General features: G+C 37.0%; 1 protein-coding gene across 1 annotated transcript; it reads right to left on the bottom strand.

Moving 5' to 3' along the window:
* Positions 1–1,312: 1,312 nt before the first annotated feature.
* Positions 1,313–15,694, bottom strand: LOC149085668 (monocarboxylate transporter 9-like). The gene is made up of 7 exons (XM_089232504.1): positions 15,204–15,694; positions 7,398–7,541; positions 7,030–7,293; positions 4,987–5,306; positions 4,146–4,533; positions 3,771–4,058; positions 1,313–1,828 (listed from the first exon to the last, which is right to left on the bottom strand). The coding sequence occupies exons 1-7, from the start codon at positions 15,397–15,399 to the stop codon at positions 1,677–1,679; spliced, it is 1,752 nt and encodes a 583-aa protein (XP_089088630.1). The 5' UTR covers positions 15,400–15,694; the 3' UTR covers positions 1,313–1,676.
* Between the last annotated feature and the right edge of the window lie 3,996 nt (positions 15,695–19,690).

The following is a 19,690-nucleotide window of genomic DNA, read 5'->3' as shown; positions in this document are numbered from 1 at the left end:
ATCGATGAGATGGTCTCAGGAAAAAAATTAATGAAAGAAAATATTCTAGAATTAATGCAAGAGATCTATATAATTTCAGCATTGATAAGTGATAATTCCAAAATTAATGAGAATTTCAGCATTAATGAAAGATAATTCCAGAATTATATATAAAGATATTTTCAGCATTGATGAAAGAATACAATCTAGAATAAATGAAAGATAATTCCAGAATTAATGAAAGCCGGAATTCTCTCTCCAGAATTAATGCAAAACACATTCTAGAATTAGATAATTCTAAATTAAAATGAGAGGAAAAAATTTCTAGAATTATTAAAGACATAATTCCAAATATTAATGAAAGAGGAAATTTTTCAGCATTAATGAAGTAATAATTCCAAAATAATTGAAAGCGATTACTCCAGAATTATAATGGAAGATCATTCGAGAATAAATGAAAGATAATTCCAGAATTAAGGGAAAAAAGAAGGGATAATTCCAAAATTAAAATGAGCGTGATAACTCCAGCATTAATGAAAGATAATTTCTGATTGATGAAAAAATTGATAACTTCAAAATTAATGAAAGCGGTTATTCCAGAATCAAGGTAAGAGATAATAATAATAAACTCGCTAAGCGAGGGAGAAGGGATTTCTCAAAATTCAACACCTAAAAAGGTCATAAGGGGAATTTTCAGATTACGAAATACACGCGAGCGAAGTCGCGGGTATAACCAGCTAGTTATAATAAAAATGACCTACTGAAAAATTTACATAATTTCATTTTTTTTAATAATATAGTAAAATAAAATGTTAAGTTACTATATAGAAGATGACTGTGCGGACATTTTTTTTTTTCAAGGAGCAAACTAAGTAATTGACATTTCTTGTTAGCTTCCTCGAAGTAAATAGTTTACCTTTTTGAATAACAGAAGAGTAACATTGAAGGACCGGACACACCCCGCTTCCCATCTCAGAGAGATATCGAAGCTTTCCCGGGGGGTGGGAGTATCCGGAGAAGAGGGTAACAAGGGAAAATAAAAGAACTGGAGTTGAGGGGGGACCCCCGGGAATTTAAAAATTAAAAATGCAAATTTTGAGAAGTATAACATTTCCTGGGGGCGGGAGGGTTACTCCAACTGACAAAAGTTCTAGTACGAGGATAAGAAGGGGGCATCAAGATTTCAGATATGCTTTGTGGTGGGGCATCGCCTTAAACAGGTCGGGATGTATTATAATTTATATCAAAGCAAATACATATTATTGATTTTTTTTTTAATTCTGAACATTTTTCGCATATAATTCATTGAAAATTAAGAAAAACCGAAACATTTCAAAACTAAAACAACACTTTATTTCGAATAGACCAATATATATATATGGATTCACTTACAAAGTCGTACAAATTTCTGTTGGTAGAACATGATATTTCAAAAATTACACAAGAACATAGTATAAATCCATGTTGCATAAAAAATAAAATAACGTGCACAACATGCATTCACACATGAAATTCTGTTCAATACTATTTCTTTATCTATTATATACAGATAATGAGTTCAACCTCATTTTTATGCTAATTGTTGCGGGCACATGAGCTCTGTGGTTTGTGAGCTTTCCACATGTATGTGAACACACAACATATATTTTAATATCTAGAAATTTTTTTTCCCCTTTTTCGTACCTCACTAGGGCTAATCACCTCTTCAGTGCGATTCGCCTGGCTTCTTTCTTACGCAGTTTCCTTGCCATAAGTGGTTCCAATAACCAAACGGCACCCGAAACCAATGATATTGTGCCAATGAAGTAGAACATACCATCGTACGACCCGATCTTGTCCCTGAAATGACCTGAAAAAAATGACAAAGACCGACAAAGTTCATAGGAAATTTTCACAATCACTACTAGAATTACGTGCATTACTAGAAAATGTGTAGCAATTAATTCTACGGGGTTGTTCGAATGGAATATTGCCGAAATAGACAACGACTCAGGTATTTGACGCAGTGAACCAAGACGTGGCAGCATCGCATGAATCGGTTATTCGTGGTAACAGCACAGACGGGGGGGGGGGGGTGGAGCAGTATTAATGCGTCTCCAAACGAATGCTATTTGGCATGATTCAATGCTTGTGCGCTGTTTTCATTACATCACGCATCAATATTGCTAAGGAAGGGGAAGTCATGTGTAACTAACCTCCTTTGCTTCTATGATCACGTGACTAAGGCTTTGGGTAAGAGCAAAAATGTAGATGTTGTTTACCTTGATTTCCAGAAGACATTCGATCGGGTCCAACATGGTAAACTCTTGAAGCGTTTACACGTTATTGGAATTGAGGGCAACTTTCTGAATTGGATAGAATCGTGGTTAAGAGATAGGTCGCAACGAGTTATGGTGAACGGGGAATACTCTGGTTGGACAGACGTCACAAGTGAAGTTCCTCAAGGAAATGTCCTTGGCTCCATACTTTTTAAACTTTTTATCGATAAACTCGATCAGGGTATCGATGGGATTACTAGCAAATTCGCAGATGATGTGAAGCTAATGGGGGTAATCGGGAATCAAAGCGATAGGGAGTCGCTCCAGACCAACTTAAACAGGATTGCAGCATGGGCAAATGAATGGAGCCTGACGTTTAGCGTTGATAAATGCATGGTCGCTCATTTTGGTTCGAACAACCCACGGTTCTCTAACGAGTTGAATGGTGTCACTATCCCGGATGCAACCAGGGTCACCGATTTGGGAATTCTCATTGACGAGCGGCTTAGGTTTTCTGAACATTGTTCAGCGGTGGTCAAAAAAAGCGAATAGAATGCTTGGTCTCATTTTCAAAAAGGTCTCTTCGCGTTCTCCTAAAGTCATTCTTCCGCTTTTTCGAGGCTTAGTTCGTCCTGGACTGGAGTACGCAGTAAGGTTTTGGAGACCATACCTACAGAGGAACATAGACTTGGTTGAAGGGGTGCAGAGAAGAGCTACACGTGTCCTAATTGGCACACGGGGCTTGAGTTATGAAGATAGACTTCATTTTTTGAAAATGTTTACATTGGACGAACGCAGGTGTCGAGGAGATATGATCAAAGTGTTCAAAATGTTCAATGGGTTAGATAGGATGGACCATGAACTTTTAGTACACTGCCAATCGACTGCTTTTACAAGGGGACACCAGTATCGATTGGTGAGGGACAATGCAAGGCTATGGTGTCGCCGGGAATTTTCCTCTCATAGGGTTGTTAATAAATGGAGTAGCTTACCCCCGGAGGTAGTAAATCGTAACACAATTGACACGTTTAAAAAGAAATACGATAAACATGTTGGGGTAAATCGAGAAGCTCTATCCATTCTTAGAATAAGACAACCATAAGTATTCTTTATGGGCATTGTATAATATTTTATCACGTGTATATATCGTTTATAATTTTTGTTAATTGCATTTTTAATTCGTTGCTGTATTTTTGAAATATATGACAACCATATTTTTATGGGCATCTTTTTATCAGCCACCTCGTTGGGCATTTTGCCTGTTGTGGCGTTGTTTTTGTATTTGTATTTGCTAAATGGCCCCAGCTCAGGTGTCACGTGCCTAGATTAGCCACACTCTGTGCTGTTGCAGAAAATACCGAACCATGCATGATTGCTGCTGTCCGAATTAGAATGTGGAAGCACTCCCTGCAGCATTGTTGACCTTTAGTTTCATTCCAACTACCCATATAACTCAGTAAAAGAAAAAAAAACCACGTTAAATTTCGGAAAAGCTAACTTGTCGTTCGAATCAGTAAGCAATGGTAGTCTAACCTATCATTGGTGGAATTCCGTTCGTAACTATCCCAGATAGAAAGCCGGCGGTTCCCATAGCAACAGCCTGATTGTCCACGGACACGTACTTCAGAACTAGTATGGGGAAATGCACCAGCACCATTCCAGCCGTCAACCCGTAAAGTCCCAGTAAAAACATGAAGGTGAACAAAGACCCCGACAGAGGAAACATCGCCACGATACCTCCTTGCAAGACGTGACACAGAGCCATGAACTTGAAGATCGCCATGAACTTCTTGTCCGTCACCCAGCCGAAACACAACCTGCCTGTATAATAGAAACAGAAATATCAGGTGTGGCCACAAAATCCGAAGAATCATCCAAAATCATCTCAGAATAATTAGTGGGAATTACCGAAAAGATCTCCCACGGCTAATGCATTGATGAGGTATTTGCCTTCTGCGTCGGTCATTCCTTTGTCCTTACCGTAGTCAATAATGACCGTCAGGATGGGTATGAATATCAGTACGTAGGTCGAAATGGACACACTTATCAATACGTATACCGGATTCTTGTGAAGAAGCAAGACGCTCAGGAGACTGGCCAACAGGCTTTTCTTTTCCATCTTCTTCCTTTGCTCTTCCTCTCCTTTATCAGCTTGAACACTTCCAGGAACTTCGGGAAGTTGATTTTGCAGATTGTCAACCGAATGATTTGACTCAATGGTGGGCCAAGGTTGGTTGCCCATCGTAGTGGCTGAGAAACCGGTATCGTCCTCGGTTTTTTTCGGTGGGGAATCTTCCTAGAGTAAGAACAGAAAAAATTGCGTGGAAATACAACATAAAAAAAAATCTCGTATCGTAATAATTAGGGCTATGATTTTTATGACATAAAAACTGCTTGAAAATGCTCTTACACATATGAAAAAATGCCATTATGCAAAAAAAAACAACAACAACACTAGAATATGCTCCATAAAACGCAAGAAATATGCCCCAAACATTAATCATAACCCCCCTAGTAATAATCATAACTGGATCCTATAATGAAAAGCGGACTCGTCGTACATCTTTGAGAAAAGAACAGGTTTGTCACTCCAAGTGATGTCTCTCTCGGAAAATCGCTGAAAAAAAAGCCGGATAGAGAACAGTGATTGGCTATAATATTGGCTATAATTATATTGACGTCACACTTTTCTCAAAGATGACGGATGAGCCAACGGTGTTTCAAGGAGCTCTAATCATCGTACACTCACTTCTTTGATGACGTAAGAGACGCATCTGACGGCTGGACACTTGCCATTCGCCTGCTGGTTATAGTGTTGCTCGTCTTGTTGGCATTGGTGTGACTTCCTCGAACGTACGGAAGAACGCTCGGCGCTCAAAACCTGGAACCGGTCTTCGGGGTAATCGCTGATAGAAGTCGAACGTAGTATATTCCGTCTCTGAAATTCTTCCTCGTCTTCTTCGTCATCGTACTTTGGTACCGATTGTGGATCTCTGATGTGAGAAGCTTCTTGAGTTTGGTTTGTGTTGGACGATGGTGGGACAGCCGATTCCAAGTTTTCTTCGGTTTCTGTATATATTACAAGAGGAAGAACACGTGTGTTGGATGGATTATAAGATAGAAATCGTAAAAGTTCATATAGTGAGAACGAGTTTTACAAATTTTCCTTGAAATTTTTATTTATTTTTTAAGCATCTAATGGATTAACGGATTTTAGAAATTAATGAGGCGATTTAAACTCTTTGCAATATGTCTGTGTGTGTCATAAAAAATTTTACCTAAAACAGATATACCAGTAAATGTCGCCATCATAGATTGAGCTTTGCTTAGTTAACTATAGCAATGCCACCAGGGTTAGTGTGCAACACTGCCACCAGAATGTTCAAGAAATTTTGCAGGGGTGTAATAACCTTAAAGTCAGGCAAGCTAAATCTGTAGATTCTAAAACCCCGAGGAGGGCTTTGGAAGCAAATCCGAAGATTTTCACCCGGAAAAGTGCTACCCTTACCTGACGTTGGCTTTGAAGCGAGATAATAAGCGCGTGGTCAACATGGCAAACAAAAATTTCCTCTGTCACAACAAGTAAAATCTTCCTGAGTTCTTCCCTTAAGATTTTGATTGAACAAAGGGTACTTGAAACACACGCCTACTCTCCCCTGGTAATAGCATCGAGTCCCTTATCAATACGAATAATTCTCGTTGATTCCTCACATTAACATTTTAACTGTATTTTTATACCTGAAGCTCATTCATCTTGTTTTGCCGCAACAAAAATGTTTTATTGACGCATATATTTTCATTTAAATTATCAAAAGCATGGTTCCACCTCAAAGCGTGGGCCCATAGCGGCGGCACCTATCACATACACCTAAAGACGGCTCTAACCCGGAGAATATTGAACGATCTTGTCATGTCACTGTCATGTGTGGTTCATCATCTTTTCGATCTTCTACAAAGAACGGCCGTTATGCGGCAAATATACCCATCATTGATTTGGAAAAAAGGGAGTCCCTTCTGCAGCAAGAAAATGCATTGCCTATAACAGTGGTTCTCAACCTTTGGAAGCCTACGGCCGGTTGGATTTCTTTTTTGTTGAGGGGAAGACCCGGTGATGTACAAGAAAAATGAGCAACAAATGGAAAAAAAATGAAACAGTGAATCACTCACGGCCCGGTGGTTAAGAAACACTGGTCTACAAAATTTCAGATGTCTTTGAATTAACTCCAAGAGCTTGCGGGAAACAAACTGATTTTTAAAATTTCACAAATAGTCCGTATCTGTGCCCCATCCGATTACTACTTATTATACTCGTATTTTAACAACTGAAAAGACGGGAAAATAACAATGTATCACTTCGGAAGACAAATACTGATCAATGTTGTCAGAAAGTATAATTTTGAAGAGTAATTTTACTTCTCTCTCACCTTCAAGGAGTATTTTTGTAAAAGAGGGGTACTTTTTTTATCAGTGAGAAATAACTTTGAAAAAAATCATCTAAAATTTGAAAAAAGTGTTTTATTTACTCAACGAAGTTCGAAGGAGTAAAAATGAATTTCAATGCTTGAATCACGCATCTGGATGCGTATTGGCGAAAACTGGTACTGGTATCAGTGCGAACTTAGAGAGTAAGAATGGCTTTAGAGAGTGAGCGCTACAGGATGGACAAATTTCAAATGCAAGGCACTTACAGTGGTAATTTGATCGACAAAATAATGAATTAAAAAAAAATTCACAAATTTTGATTCACATTCAATTCTAAAAAGACGGAAAGAGAAAGTATAGATCAGCTCACTGTTTGAGACTTTCTTCTGCTTAAGCCACGGCGGTGAACACAAAAACAAAGACATTGGCAAAACGTGCATCACGACACCGCCGAGGATGAGAAATGCTCCAGGAAGGCGATATGCGCTTATGATGGCTTCAAACAGGAATGGAAACGCCAGAGATCCCACGCAGGCACCAGATAAGGCCAAACCGGATGCCGTTGCTCTGTATTTCTCGAAGTACTGGTTGACGATCACTTGGAACAACGTGTTGGCGAATGCGAATCCGGAGCCTGCACCAATAAAAACAATTGAGGTACAGCTGGTATCAAGCGTGAAGTGATACACAACAGCTCAGTAGCTGACACTCACGTCTTCGGATTCGCAAATAACTTACCGTGCACTGCTCCCCATAGTATGGTCAGCCAAGTAATATTCGGAGCGATCGAGCACAAGCAGGCACCGAGAGCAGCTACGACACCCCCGACAAATGTTATCGTCCTTATACCTACCATCTGACCGACAACACCCACTAATGGACCTACAATAAAAAATAAACATCCTTTGAGCAACTATTATATTTCAATTCAATTCAAATTTATTTTAAAATTTGTGTGAATACATGTTATATTATATTATTGGCAACCAAGGAGACAGATGTCCCATACTGGTTGTTACAATGAATAGATTTAAAAAATATAGTACAGTGATATTATTAAAAAAGGTAGTAGTTACAGATAAAAATAGTATAATTAACAAAAAATGAATATGTTAAAAATTGCAATATAAACAATAAAGAATATTCTCATGCAACGGCGGAGGTGCTATAAAAATTACATATGAATAATATCAACATGAGTTCTTAATATAGACTTAATATTTACCCAAAATACACAAAAGAAAAAAAAATATGAATATCATGTTAACGATATACATAATAAATATGGAGCCAACACATGAATTTGTACAGGATTATGGGAGGTGATTTAAAGATATGATTTAATTAAGCATAATGTTAGAGGATGTAATCAGAAATGGGACTCAATGTTAATGAGTTCGAGTAGGTAAAGTTTGAGGCGTTTTTTAAAGGAAGTAAATGCAGTAGTGTCAGTGATTTCTCTGGGTAGATTATTATAGAATTTTGGAATCCGAAAGCAAAAGTGTTTTTTAAGAATATTTTTATGAACTAATGGCAGTGAGTAGATGGCATTTAGACGAGCAGAAGTACGGGATACGTTAAGAGGTAAGGAGTATTGGTGTTTTTTTATTATTAATAAGGATTTATAAAAGTAGAGGTAACGCACTGGGAGAATTCTTAATCGATGAAATTGATCAATTAGAGGGGTAACATGATCATTAGTGATGCATCTGATAGCTTTATTTTGGAGAGAAATAATAGGCTTAATATTAGTTAGATAATCTCCTCCCCAAACTGAGAGACCATACATTAAATATGAATGAAACATTGAATAATAGAATGTTATAAGGAAATGGTTATTAATGTACGGTTTCAGATGATAGAGCTTATATAAAATGAAACGGAGCCGAGTTTGAAGGTATTTAATATGCGATTTCCATTTCAAATTTTGGTCAATATGAACGCCAAGGTATTTAATGGATGTTACTTGTTCAAGACATTGGCACGTGCACGAGGTGAAGTGTGAACATACATGGAGAGTTATATTATGGTTGATTTGAGGAATGGATTGAAGAGAAAAATTTATAAATTTACTTTTTGTTACATTTATTTATAAATCATTGCATTGAAACCAATTTCTAATTTTGATGAGGTCGTTGTTTATAATGTTAGTGAGTGCCAAATATTCCGTGCCTGAATAAAGTATGACTGTGTCATCAGCAAAGGTTATAATTTTACCTACTATGTCGAGGTTACAAAGATCGTTAATAAAGATTATAAATAGCAGCGGGCCCATAACCGATCCTTGAGGGACTCCCTTTTTTATTTGCATGACATTACTCAGAAAGCTATTGCATTTTACCATTTGGGTTCTATTGTCAAGATAAGATTTGATGATACTAAATGCATTTCCTCTAATTCCGTAAGCATATAATTTCGAGAGTAGTATACTATGATTAACACTGTCAATTATTAACACTGTCAAACTATTAGCCAGTTAATGATAATTATAAGAACAAATAAGTGATATCAGAGTCGGATTTTCCTTCTGAAATCCCCACCGTCTTATCGCACAGCAATTATTAACATTTTAATTCCGCGAAGAGATGCTAATACCAGTACTTGAAAATACGTAAATATGGCTCATGTTTATAAACACCTCATTGAAGAAAGCTATGTCATAGATTTGCGGAAAAAATGCGAAAAATTCATAACATAAGACAACATAAATACATTAAGGCCACAAATATATTCAGAACACACATTCCGACAGGATACACAGAAAACTGGCTGTTATGTACAGATGCAGATTTTTGGACAAAAATTCATCTCCGCTTCTACGGGAACTCGAACGAAAGCCTACTCGTATTCTAGACGAGTGCGCTATCACTTTGCTATAAAAGCAGATAGAATATACGTTTCTTGGAGCGTACATATGATGAACGGCGACTTCAGTCACCGAATTAACCGTGAAGAGACATATATGTTGCCATTTGAAGGCATTAATGTTATTTACGCCAATAGACGATTACTGTCACCATCCATCGCATGTTACCGTTCATCACACATATGTCCCCGAGGAAGAAACATTCTGCCTGCTTCTATAGCACAGTGGTAGTGCACACTTCCGGTATGCGAGAGGACGTGGTTCAAGTTCACCAGAGTTGAATTTTTCTTTCCCAAAATCAGTATCTTTACATTGCAGCCAGTTTTTTTTTGTATATCTTGTATTTACAAGTGGAGAGGACATCTTTTTCTGCATGAACCACTTGTTTCTTAAAGAGGACTACTGCATTTTTAAGGCCACAAAAGTCCCCTTTTAAAATCAATCGGTTCACATACATTCCGACTTATACCGATTCGTTAGAAATAACTCAGAGCAATGCGTACGAGATGCATATACGGTTGACTAGTACTAGTGGTAATGTAGCTGCAACAATTTGAATTTTTTTGCAGTTTAGATCTGTGTGATGATGAGGTCGCGAAGCAATATTCTTTGATCGCACAGAATAGCTCAGATTTTTAGAAACGAATCAGATTGAAAGTGACTTTCTTAGTAAATGCGTCCTGTATACAGTGAAAACAGTTTTACAGCGATGTTACAGGCGATTCCTGTCAGTTCATTTCTTCATTTGCGACTAATTCAACAGGAAACTTCTCCAGAACCGTCGTTCACGTCTTTTAGACTTATCTAGAGTGTTTCTAAAATAACTTGGCTTCACATTTGTGCTCCAATATCGATCAACATCAGAACATTCTGATGTTGTTGAAGAGGCGTATGAAATGTGCCTCTCAAATAGGTTTGGCACTTTATTCCGACAATGTTTTCACTATCATTACGGTGGGGTAAACAGAACAGGGTAAAATGAGAAATCGGGCTTTGTCACCGAAGTGATTTTAGCACAGTGTCTCAAAGTACGTGGTGATCGTAATAATAAATACGTGCTAATTATTTTGGGATAAGTTCCAAAACAAAACCAGCGGCATCAAGTCTGAGAAGCTGGTTTGAGTGCATTGAATGACTATAGTTAACAGCTACATGACCGATCGAGATGTCGATGGTCGAAGTAGAAACTTCGATACCAGAAAAAGTTATCTTGTTATGGGAAATTTTTATTTCTCATACATCGGTGGTTTTTGTCCAGTTTAAGCGTCATGTCAGCCGTAAAATAACATTACAGCGGTGGTTTCTGAACCTTTCTCACTTTTGAACCCATATTTACTCCTACCACTATCTTGACCGGAGGCCCCATATCTAACCCGGCCCACTATTCAGTTTTTCTTCATCTTCGATCAGCTACTGTTAAAAACAGTCGATAGTTGGCACTGGTACGAGCGACTTCGGTGGAAATATGCAAATCAGACGGTTATAAGAACGTGCGCTCCTAATCCACAATCACTTCACCGTTATAAACCGTGTATGCGGACCTGCTGCACTCTGCCGTTGCTGGATTTGTGACTCTCCTGCAATGTGTTATCCCCTGTGGTGGTGGTGGTTATGTGGAACACATACTGCTGTAATAAACGGTTTGGAGGCATTCTGTTCGTTATTTGCGTATCTTTTCTTCGACTTGTGTGCGTCAGTGCCCCTTGTCGGCTGTTCCTTTGTTTTTTTTCCTGTCTTAAAGAAATTTCCGTGACCCAGCGATGCTAACCCTGCAAACCGTTTTTTATTTCGGTTATTTTTCCGGTTTTTATGATTTTTTAAAGTTTCTACGGACTTTTTGCCCACCCTGTACATACAACACTATGAATGCCTAGGCTGACCATATTTCCTTCACAAAAATATGGGGATATGGGGGGTGAAACGAGGATTCATAATGGCTGTCGTCAATTATCGCAAAAAATTGCCATAGGCAAGTAAAGTTGCCATCTATCCAAACTACTGAAAATCGCCAGTGACGTGAAATGGAAGGCTATTGTAGTTCGCAATGAATTTGAGAATAATTAAAAAAACAAACCTAGATTTTATCTCATGAACTGTTCGGCGTACATATATATGTTCAATTTACAAAATGCTCGACAGGCGTTAAAAAATTACCCTGTATTGGTTTAAGTGAAAATACCGTGTGACAAAATAAAATAGCTAAATTTTCATACTGTGCCCCCGGGCTGTAATTTCCAATTAGAAAGTTGTTGTCCTGTCTCTCCTGATGCCAAAAAAAAAAATTACATGTTTCTAAGTGCAATATTTACAGAGATATTCGAAATCAAAGAACAGAAAATTCGGGAAAGAAGACCGCGAAATGCAGAAAAGCCGCTTTACTCGCATTTAACGCTGTTCTTTCCCAAATTTCTTCCGTTTCCCGAACTTGAATATCTCTATGAATATTACACTTATAAATATGGGATTTTTTTGGTTGGCATCAAGAGATACAGGGCAACAACTTTCTAACTGGAAGTTAGAGCACAGGGGAATCGTATAAAAATTTAGATTTTTTTTTATGTGAGACTGTATTTTCACTTTCAAAACTAGTGCAGGGTAATTTTTGAACGCCTTTTAAGCATTTTTACATTGCAATCATACATCTACGACGGACGGTTGATAAGATAAGGGCTGTGCTACCCTTATCTTATCAACCCTGCACTTACAGGACACCCTGTATAGTACATTCTCTGGTAATATGAAATTCCTTTTATATTTTTTCTTAATATTGCAATTCGAAACTTGGTAGAAATCTGAAATCTGTATTTCTTTAAAATTTGGTTTCTTGTCTTTACATTGATAAGTGTTTCGTATTTGAAAATAAATATTATATTTAAGGAAAAACATTTAAAAACCATTTTTGTTGGGTAATATGGAATATAGGGGTTCAAACTGAAGAAAAATAATCTGACTTGTGATCAGAAACAAGATTTAATGAGTAATTGACAATGAAAAATGAAAATTCCGTCGTTTGTTTTTGTAGATGGTGTCATAGTCTATTCACAAGACTCACAAATGCATCTTCCTCCTCTGTCCTAAAAGTGCCAAGATGGGCCCATAGAGAACAGAATACACATCGTCAACCTTTCCTCTTCCATCTGACTAAACTTTCCATCTTGAAGAGATATTCTAGGCGAACTCAGATAATACTTATGGAGTCGAGCTTGGTTAATTGGAAATCCAAATTCACTGGAGAAAAGTTCGATTTATCCAAAATTCAAATTATTCAATTAATCTACCCTTGATCTGCAAAGTAACTACAAATTACAATTTAATCATCAGCATTCATATATGATAATAACTATCAATAATTAAAATTTCATCAGTTACGAAACTGTGACCCCAAGGGACTTAAAAGTCCTTCCAGCAGGTCTAAAGGGGGTTATAATCCCATATGTTTCAGACAACAGCTTTCATAAAGATTAGACATGTTTTATATTGCATTTTTATTTATATATTTACGATTACGGTATACGTTAGATTACGGTACACGGTAAATGTTATATTTCTCATTTAGGGAGTCATAATCACGGTTATATAATTAAATTATACGTATACGTATTATCAGTTAGTACATTACATGTAATACCATACACATATATATATATGTATTATACTTACATGCACAATAACAACCATATAGTACATCATTTTACAATTTCTTTCTCTTTTTTCGTACGCAGTTCACAAAACTATTTTATATCTGATTATAGCGTATTTGTTAAAATAATTTCATAATCATTATTTTTAACGAAGTCAAATACTATATGATTTATGTTTTTATGTACCTTGATCCTATAGGTTGAAAAGCATAATCGTTATTAAGTGGGGTAAAGTCTTGATACACTCCAGTTGAACAATAATAAAATGGGCATCAAATTATATAAATAAAAAGAGCAAAGAAAAACAAAATTTTATTTATTTTTTGAAAATTTGTTGTTTAATAATTGTCAAACTTTGTCAAATGTGACAAAGTCTAATTTTCAAAATTTTTCCGAACTAAATTTTCTCATAAAAAAATTATAATTTTTTTCCCTTCAACTTCGAATTAACTGAAAAAATTGAAAAATGTTCGAATTAAACAAGACATTTTAACATTGATTCGATAGGAAACTCTCAAGGGGAGTTCGCAGGGGTTCGAACTGTAAAATTCGTACTAACAGAGTCCTAATTAATCAAGTTCTACTCTAGTCCTCCATATTACTCGACGCACCATCTATGAAAAAATAGCATGCCATCTAACCGGGAAGAACCGCTAGCAAAAATTAAATGAGCAAAACTCAATAAAATACAATACTTGTGATGTACGTACATTGCGCTTACTTTTAAATTATTGGCACATTTCTAATAATCGATAAACACTTCCGATAACTAGCTTGAGTAAATTTCAGGAAGTAGGAAAACAAATATTCGTCTTCAAAATCTGTGATGAGGGTGGCAACCGAGCGACATTGAATCTACAGCATCGTGGGGACATTTTAAAGGTGTTTATCACTGTTTCACTTGGAAGCTATAACTGAAGGCAGAGAAAACTCGGTACTCCATATTATTCGAATGTACACTATACATGGCAAATATTTATTAGAAAAAAAAACCCATTATACTAATTTATTTTCTCAATTGTTTCTTTTTTTTAGTATTTTAGAAAGCACATATATTTTACTGTCACTTCAGTACAAAATATAGCCATGTAAATACAATACTTTCTTTTTATCTAGAAAGAAGTGATTCCGCGTCGGTGCCATATAAAATCGCGCAGAATTAATAAAATTGGAAATAAAATTCAAGGTAAAACTATTCAATTCTGCTAAGCAAGTAGCTTTGCTAAGCAGCAGTATAGAAAACATTAAAATCAAAGCAAAATGTTAACCTTAAATTACCATTTTAGATAATTAATAATCCACTTTAATTAATTAAATTGCTATGTTAGTGTATTGTTTCAATTGAAAATATTCCACGGAATACGGGGTACACATCATACACGAAGAAATAATCAGCAATGCCGGAAAAAACGAGTGAAAAACGTATTTCAAGTTTGTGCACATGGCTACTGAAAATATTAAGGATACAAGTAAGCTCTTATACGCATTTTTAGGAATACGCAAGAATTTGTTGCATATCAAGAAGTACAAATGCCCTGAACATATTTCTTTGGGTACGTAAACTTCTACGCATATCTAAGGGGTACACGCATTACCTACGCATTTCCAAGGGGTATTTGGAACTTGAGAGGTTGGAAAATGCTGGAATAATTATTAATGATAGTTATAAAATCTGTTAATGGCGATACATAATAATAATTACCGAAACAACATCATGTAGAAACAAAATGTAGGTGTATTTTTACGTTTTTCAAGATAGATATCATTCTTGAAAGAAATGCACTTCCACCATATACGTTTCTACAGTCACGTATCGCGTTCGGCCAGCTTGTCTTTTACTACTAAAATGAAAATTCGTTAGTAATTGCCGTTGTTTTTCCAGACAATTTTGATTTCAATGCCCTGCTGGAGAAAGTAATAAGATTGACTTGTCTCTCACGGATGCATCTGAGAACAGGGATTTTCATGCCTTCATAATTATTTCAGAAAAGAACAATCTGGAAATGAAGTCAGCGTCAATGATTGCCAATGACTCACCTGCTAAACTTCGTATAGAGTTCCGCACGGAAAATGGAATAGTCGCCTCTTGCCTGCTAACTCCATACTCGTCTATGACGGCGACGTATAAAATCCCGATCATCCTGGATATTCCGGACAGAATCATGTTGATGATGCATGCCGCAAATGCTATCAACCACGCTCTGCCTCTATCGGGTCCTTCGACCGATGCCATCACGGATATCACACAAATAAATCCGAAACAGACACCGTCTTCACTACTTTTGAAGAAGTAATTGTTAATAAATGAAATTAAATTAGATTTTAATTATTTTTTTCAGCTATCGTGGAACTTGAGTCAAAGCTGTATTATCCCTTATGGAGCACAATTTAATATCGATGGACTAAATTTAGAATAAACCAATTGATATCGAAATGAAAGCCCAAGCAAAAGTGACTAGGGTACAGCTAGTTGGTAACTGAACAGGTACAGCCAACAAAATAAAAGCCCTAATAGGTTTTTCAGCTTTTCGTAACATAGTTTAAGGTCACCATGAACAGATAAGAGGCTTTTGGAATTGCAAATTATCCACTCGTTGGAAGAAAACTCAATAAATTAGCCATAGTTGTTAGTGGTGGTGATGCTCTCAACCTTCGGATTCAAACCGTTTTGATAAGTCTTTACATTGTGTTTTGTTGAGACTGTATTAGAATGAGGATGTGCTTGTTTTTCTTAGATGTGGTAGCTCTCTACGAGATATTTATTACACCCTGTTGAAACTCTGGGTTATCTTTGACACGGGATATAGGAAAAAAACCATATTTGTATTCACCCTTATCACTGGAAGAGAAGAAAAAATATATAGATATATAAACGAATACGGCGGTTTTTTTTGTTTGGTTTGTGAAATGCCCTTGAATTTACGTTACTAGTTCGAAATTTCGGTGACGTAACATCACCGTTATTGCGAGCCTTGTTATAGAAATTAGGATAATATGTATATAATCAATCTATAGGCTATATACAGGGTTAATCAGAAAACATGGGGAAAACTTTAAGAGATGGTTGCACACACAAAAACAAACAAAAATAAATAAAAATAAAACAAAATAGGAATAATATTTTATTTATTTATTTATTTTGGTTTGTTTTTGTGTGCGCAACCATCTCTTAAAGTTCTCCCCATGTTTTCTGATTCACCCTGTATATATAAACTGATAGACGCTTATGTGTAAGAACATCTTTCGCAATTTTTAGGGTACTCCTTTTACTGACTCTTCAACTATATACTATGCCAGTGTTTCTTAATCTTTTTTTTTAGTCCAAGCCCTCCATTGCACCATATTTTTTTCTCGTAGTAACCCCCCCCCTCTTCATCCAGAAGTTGAATCCTTTTAGTTACTGAATTGGTTTTTATATAGTAAATTTATAATCAGCTAACAATTTTACAAGGAGGTCTATCTCCGGACTAGGGTTCAATCAACTTCGTTCTTGGGAGGGGGGGGGGGGGGTTATGCATTACCGTGTCATGTTTCTGGACCTCGTAATAAGCTGAAAGTAATTACATCACACGTCAACAACATTCTCTCAAAAAAAGCATCTCAACCAGATCTCATCATGTAGCCCCCTCTTTATGAACATAATGGCTCCCCCGGCTCATGGCTGGAGGTTCCCGTGCATTGAGATGGCCTAAGATTTTTGGAAGATACTGCTGGAATGTAAAAGCAATCACAACACCACATTTGTCTTAAAAACTTCATTTCTTTACATCCGAATTTTTTTCACGGCTTTCTGCGCCCCTCCCTTCCAGCCAGCTGTTTTTAGGGGTGTTTTTCTCAGGGGTACTATTACGCCCATTTTGGGAAAAATCTTTTTAGGCATATGCAACAAAAATATACATTGCGTACAGACTAAAGTAATGACTTATAATGAGAGAACCACTCATGATTAGTTATGAATTTTATAGTTGTATTTTTATCAGGGCAAACTCCTCCTGAAGTTTCTTTGCAGGTTAATGAAGTTCTACGCGTTCACCATTAGTGGGTCTGCAGGTGTCCAAACGGTATTCGATCTCTTGCCAAGTATTTGGTAGCATTTTTGGATGTTATTAAATCAATTGCCGCAGAGATATTCCGTTGATACGGATGTGGGACGCTCCCCTTTCCATTCAGTTCTTATACTGTGTTTATGTAATAGGCCCCACTGATTTAAATTAAGCTAACCTAAGCACTCACTGAACGTTATGTTGTGGCGTCTATATGTAGAGTGGCAGGCAGCGCGTGACTGCTGTGAAAAAGAAAGAAAAAGAGCTTCAAAGCGATTCTCGACAATGCTCATAAGTGACGTTGAAGGGAAACGTGGAGCGATCCACTATCAACGGTAGAGCACTTTCATAACTACTCAGGCGTGGTTCTCTCGATATTAGACATTATCTTCGGATAACTTCAGCCCTGAAATCATGTATTTTTCTGCCGATATTAATTGAACATTTTGATCACACATGGCCATTTTCTGCACACGAGTACTAAGATCGGGACTTTAAATTTATTGCCGATTCCAAACGGCAGCGTACGACATTTTTTTTCGGTCTGTTTATACTCATGTAGAGGTTGTAACTAAATGAACCTACCTCGTTCCCGTGACAGCAATAATTTCAGTGGTCATGTTATCACCGTTTCTGTTGTGTCGCCGCGTCAGGAAAGTTTCTGACAAGGACGAATTGGGTATCGAACTTCCACCTCTAAACATTTTTTGGTACTTTTGGCTAGTATATTATCGACCTGGGCTACCGCATACCTGTCGATAATAATACGATAGTGTGGTAAAGTTTGCGACCGTTTTACTCCTAGGAATGTGATACTGGTATTCAAAATATTTCAGTGCACCATTGTGGTATCCCAAGGCAAGTTAATGATACCTAGGCTGACCATATTTCCGCGAAAGAAATACGAGAAATCAGAATTCCAAATACGGGAAAATACGGGACATCGCAAATTATCACCAAAATTAAACAAAGTTGCCAAATATTGGAGAAATTACTACGTAAAAATAAAAATGGCGGGAAATGAAGCATTACTGCAAATTGCAGTGGATTTAAATGAATTCCACCAAATAAACGTTCACCAAGACAAATGTGAAAGATTTATATTCTTATTTATAATTGTAATTATCATAATATAGTTTATGAGTGGGAAAATAAGTTAATTCTTTGACTTTTCAATAAAGAATAAAACGTCGAGTATGCTTCGTGTAAAAAACGGGATAAACCGGGACATTTTCGCTAAAAATTCGGAACGGCAAAAAAACACACGAAAAAACCGGGACTGTCCCAGGAAATACGGGACGTATGGTCACTCTAATGATATCCCTTAATTAAAACATGACATGTCAGCCGAGTGATCACTAACTTAATTAATGAAGTTTTTCGAAAATGTCTCGTGACACCCATCGCTGATTTCATGAAAGACCACATTCATTAGTAACCACCTTCAAAAGTAATCGCGGGATCGAATGATATTCACCAATGATTCACATAATTTATTATTCCATAAACAATTTCATGATTGAAGCGAAATTACATTCGAAATAATTTCTGTTACTGTGAGGGGGGAGGGGCGGTGCAATCACACCTGTAGCATATTCCTAAGGCGACTCGCGTCACCCTTGAAGTGTCGCGGCACACAGTGTATGTGTGTGAGTGCACGCCGTGACACACACGTGCTTTTTAGAATCAACAGTTTGCCGAACGGAGTGTTGACTCGAGTCACAAATAAATTTATGGCTACTAAATCTTCATTATCATAATAGTAATACACGCCTCTCATTTTTTCCCTCAAGTTTTCCTTCTGAATGAAACAAGATCTTTGTTTTTGCATAGGTAGAATAAAATACAGGGTGTGCCATAAACTCGTGAGTAGTTAAAAAATTCATAAAAATTGAAGGATTTATTGAAGCAAAGATTTTTTTTTTAGTAATTTTGGGATTTTCTTTAGTAAAGCAAAGAATTAGTTGAAATTTTTATCGATGTAAGGAGCTGCACAAAACGTCCGACAGCATTGATTGGACCTGAATTTTACTTCAATCTCTTCTGTGTCTCTAACGTCCGTAAAAATTCAGCCGGCGATTGGAAGCTCAGGTTAAACCACTTCACCACTAATGTAGTATATCCACCGATGTCAACGTCACAAAGGGGCGCGGTAGCCTAGGTCGATAACATACTCACCTAAAGTTCCGAAGGATGTTCAGAAGTGTCGCGAGTTCGATACCCGGTTCGTTCTTGTCAGAAAACTTTCCTGACACAGGGGTACAACAGAAACGGCGACATGACCACAGAAACAATTGCTACCACTGTGAATCCCCCATCGAGGAGTTAGGGCACCAACGTCTCGATGAGTGCAAAAAAAAAAAAGAAAAAAAAAACAAGCCTGCCGTTCGGAATCGTCAATAAATTGTAGGTCCCGGTCTAAAACTAACCCTCGTGTGTAGAAAATGACCGTGGTGCGACAAAAATGATCAAATGGTCAAC

This window comes from Pholcus phalangioides, unplaced genomic scaffold, assembly GCF_987345545.1.
Source record: "Pholcus phalangioides strain wild (caught in Gottingen) unplaced genomic scaffold, Ppha-v1.0 ptg000006l_1, whole genome shotgun sequence".
Lineage (NCBI taxonomy): Eukaryota > Metazoa > Arthropoda > Arachnida > Araneae > Pholcidae > Pholcus > Pholcus phalangioides.
This window is presented reverse-complemented; position numbering and strand designations above follow the sequence as displayed.